The 4,545-nt window shown below is 34.3% G+C and overlaps 1 protein-coding gene across 2 annotated transcripts in view; it reads left to right on the top strand.

Moving 5' to 3' along the window:
* The window catches only part of FCHO2 (FCH domain only 2), a 131,476-nt gene extending 127,602 nt beyond the window's left edge, over positions 1–3,874 (top strand). For both annotated transcript variants that reach the window (XM_006775429.2, XM_015571603.1), the window contains 2 exons: positions 1,784–1,948; positions 2,228–3,874. In XM_006775429.2, coding sequence (XP_006775492.1) covers positions 1,784–1,948; positions 2,228–2,250 — 188 coding nt within the window. In that variant the 3' untranslated portion in view covers positions 2,251–3,874. The remainder of the gene's footprint in view (positions 1–1,783; positions 1,949–2,227) is intronic.
* The last annotated feature ends 671 nt before the right edge of the window (positions 3,875–4,545 follow it).

Genomic DNA, 4,545 nt, shown 5'->3' on the forward strand with positions numbered 1-4,545 from the left:
AAAGTTTGCCCACCCCTGTCTAAAATCAGGTGAAACCATTAATACTGATTGCTACCAACAACAAATAATCAATTTGAACCATGTTTTGATTGTGAAAGGACCAGAATGTTCCAGAAGACACGGCAAAGTAATTTTGCTTCATGATAACGCACCGTCACACACTTCAAAACGAGTTAAAGACATGTTAAAAGATCTATCTTGCCTGGGAAGTGTTAACCCACCCGCTGTATTTCACCAGACCTTGCTCCTTCAGATTGCGTGTGCCATCGATCGGAACTAGTGGTACTTTCTGAGCAGCACTTCAAGATATATGAAGAAGTGGAAAATTGGGTCTCTGAATGGTTTGCCTCAAAACAAGAAAAGTTCTATTGGGACGGTATCCACAAATTACCTAAAAGATGGGGAAATGTGTAGCTAACGATGGACATTACTTTGAATAAAACACTTTTGATGTTTCTCTGGAAATTACCATGTTTTCTTTGAGTACAAAATCCACCTTATTAACCGGTACACCTGGTATGTTTAAGGAGGGCTTGGACAATGGTTAAGAATTAGGTAGCAATTCATCTTCCCCACTAGCAAAATAGTATAGGGTGGATCAGTGTTACGACATCTTCCAGATTTTTCTCTGTAATGTTCAATTTCTGTGTAAGGAATCATAGCATGTGATTCCTGCTACCTAGCAATTCTGCCCACAGAAACCTGGTGACTTCCTAGTAAACTCTTCCTTTCTCACCTCTTGATTCTAACTCTTAAATATTTATCTTTCAAATGCATTCCTTTCCCTTCCCTTAGCCTAGTTCAGATTCCCTTTTCCTGTCACTTAGAGTCCTAGACTGTTTTATTGACTTTCAGTTGATCTCCCTACCTTGCATCTTGCGCCACCCTCCCTTCCTAAAACATTAATCTGAAATGTTTCTGTCTTTCTTACCTTTGGTTCCCTATGGTTATTTCTCATCTTGGCATGTAAAGATATTTAGAGCTTGTTCCTTACTGTCATTCTAGTCTCATCTTCTGCCATTCTCCGGCTTTCTCCGACTCCTCTGGTATAGAAATAGTTCCCTTAAATGCATCATGCTCTCTCCAGTCTCCCATCTCTGTAGTTCCCTCTGCCTGAAATACATACGGGCATCCCCACCACCATTTTATGTGCTTTTGTGTTCCATGGCTCCTAAGAGTTCTATGGCATTTACCATATTCATCTTAATTGTTTGGTTTACTCTTTCTGCCATGCTATTAGGCATGAAGTGTATTGGATAAATGGTTATATCGAAAAGGAAGCACCTCAAAAGTACCTATTTTGCATGATGGTTTAGACCTGTTAAGTTTTTAAAGAGAGGTGAATAGAAAATAGTAATGTTGATAGAGTTCTCCCCAGTCTTAGTTGTCTTTCCTTTTTTTCCTCTCCCACTCCCATGATATGGAAACATTTCCCTTTTACTTTATTCTTACTCATCTTCCTCCTAGGGCTTCCCTCTGACCTACCCTCACTGACTTCCTTCTTCTGACTCATTTCAGCATGCGTGTAGCATAGGAACCTCAGTAGTAAAGAACTCATACTCGTATTAGTCAAAGAGGAGCATGGGTTAAGATTATTTACTTAACAAAAATTCAGATTCACTGAATAAAGTCTAAATTTGGAAAAAGGATCATGATTTGTTTATTGTATACATGTCACGAATTTGGCATAGGACTGATAATAGTTTATCTTAAGTGTTCATTTGATTTTTTTGGTATGAAATGTATATTATCCTGTGTAAATTCTTTATTCCTTTCCTTGTAGGTTCTGGGACTCTAAGAGCAAAATTTGATCTTTCAGAAGGACCCAGTAAACCGACAACACTTGCAGTGCAATTCCTCAGCGAGGGAAGTACCCTCTCAGGAGTGGATATTGAACTTGTAGGCACTGGCTATAGGCTTTCCTTAGTAAAGAAGCGGTTTGCCACTGGTGAGTTGGGAGATTTCAAGTTTTTTCATGTACGTGAGAAACATTTGTATTCTAATCTAAAGGCATACAAGTTTTTTCTTTGATCTTTGGTATAAGGTGCCAGGTAGAGAGACACCTGGGAAAGAATACTCATGGTCAGTATAGCTGAACACCTGTGATCTAATTCTAATATATTGTAAACAGCAATTGGGAACTGGGGTTCTGTATCTGTAACCACAATGAAAGTGTGTGTGAGTTCATTTGAAATTATAATCACAAAGCTGAATTTGTGTTTTTCAGGACGATACCTGGCAGATTGTTGATGGACGACCTAAGCAAAGTGGTTGGCTCAAGGGAGTAGTACCAACCTGCCATTCTGCATTATCTGTTTTTCAAACACTATTCTAACTTGTAGTATGTCTTTAAAATGTAGACATATATGAGAGCTGACTGTAAATATTAAATTGCACCTTTGAAGTGAGTCATCGAAAGAAATAGCACTGAAATGATTTTCAACGCTGTAAATGATCAACTGCAATATTCAGGAAGCATATTGATTCAGATTCTCAGTAAAAAGTTTTCATAGGCTTAAATTTTAAATTATCTTCAGTGTTTATATTGAAAAAGGGGGTGATAGTGTAATATCAGGCCTAATATTTCAGGAGAGCAAGCACAAAGTAATTGAGCTTTCCATAAATTTTTTTAGTCAGATAGTTTTAAATTTCATAAGTTTGATGTTGAATGGATATAAACAACATGAATTCTAAGTTTTGGATAATGTTAATTTAGAACACTCAATCAAATTGAGTTATGTGCCATAAAGTAATCAGACTATAGTCCGGGTTGTATGCAAAAAATTTATCATTTGATTTTTTAAACATGTAACTGTAAGTGGTGTTTTATGACTTTTTAATCCTCAAGTGCAATGTGTTTTAAAATAAGCTTGCAAAGGACAGCAGAGAAATTTACTTCTGCAGTTAACTTTATAGAAGTTGTGATTGTTTTGATGAATTAATGCTGTAGATTTAATTTATTTTTATATGGATTGCATAATGTGTGCCTTTTAAAACAATAACAAAAAACCAGAAATGTGCCTATCCAGTTTGTGTTCATAAATGTGCCTCACTTTTTTTCTCACAATCTGGATCTTCTGTTCAGAGTCTTAAGTGATCAGGCATTTTTACAAGATAATTGCAATTTTTTATAAATAACTCTGGCTGGAATTGGGAAGGGAATTCGGGATAACTAAATAATTTATACTTAAGAACCCTGGCTCACTTCTTTAGTGAAACACTGTAGCCACTAGAAAGACAAAGAGCTACCTAATGGCTTATGTTTACAGGGGAGAAAAATTACCTTCAGATATTGGACCATAACCTATCAAAAGTATGTAAATCTTAAGACAAATTCTGAAAAACTAAGTTAAATTGGTAGCTGGGATTTTAACTCTCAATCTAACATTTCCTTCTACTCTGTTTACCATTGTGAATTTATACATTTATTTACTGAATGTGTTGTGAGCATGGATTTTGTAGCATTTTGTGAGGAACACATTATAGAAAAGATTAGTTTTGGCATTAGAGAAGTCTATCATTTGTTTTCATTTCAACAGTTGGAAAAACTACCAATTTGTATGTTTTTAAAGTGATGGATTGGGTTAAGCATTTCTTAAATTACTAATATTAAATAGTAAAAACCTAACTTTATGGCAAATCCCAATTAATTGAAGGAATTAAATATTTTGGACGAAGTTTCATAATTTAAAATTGGAAATTTTATTTATAAGGATAAATACCAGTGTCGTGCATTTCGCATAGAAGTAATAAATTGTGTTATATATGATAATTTATATAAAACCACTAATTGTTCTGTTAAGCTTTACAGAAAATAAAAGTCCTACTACTAGACATTTATGTAACGTCTTACTAAATAAAGCAGAAAATCTACTCATTATGCCTCCTCTATTAGACTACAGGCTTAAGGTAAAAATACATCCTAATTCCCAAAGTTGATACCCATGCTTTTTTATATATTCAGTGTTAGCCCAATTCTAAATTTAGATTTGACTAAGGTAATACATAAAATATTTTACTGAAATGTTCATCTTTACTAAGAAGTGATCAAAATTAGAAATTCTAACTCATATTGTGCTCTTAAATGCCAATTGCAGTCCCTTACTGAAATCATAACTGTTAACTGCATTGCAGTCAAACTCCTCTTATTGAGCAGTTAATATTTTATTACTGAAATTCAGACACCATTATACTTACAGTATTTGTTTTTAATTAAACATTACCTTAAAGTGTACAAATTAGTGAAATGGTAAAACTTCTTCACTTCCTTAATTACCGCAACGGGTCAATACATAAATATGTATTGGGTGCAGGTTACAATTTTGAAGCCATATGAGTTTATATTGATTTTGTTTTTCATTTAAAACCCCACTAATGTAAAAAAAGACCAGTAGATTTTCATGGGGAATGTATTTAGCAAGCTGGTTCTTGCTTATGTATAGTGGTAAACTTTCTAGCTGTCTCTTTAACCAAGAATTTGTAAACACAGAACTCTAACAAATGTGAGTTTTTAAGAATTGTTATTTACTACTTTGAGTTGTAATT

The sequence above is a fragment of the Myotis davidii genome, unplaced genomic scaffold, assembly GCF_000327345.1.
Source record: "Myotis davidii unplaced genomic scaffold, ASM32734v1 scaffold44, whole genome shotgun sequence".
NCBI lineage: Eukaryota > Metazoa > Chordata > Mammalia > Chiroptera > Vespertilionidae > Myotis > Myotis davidii.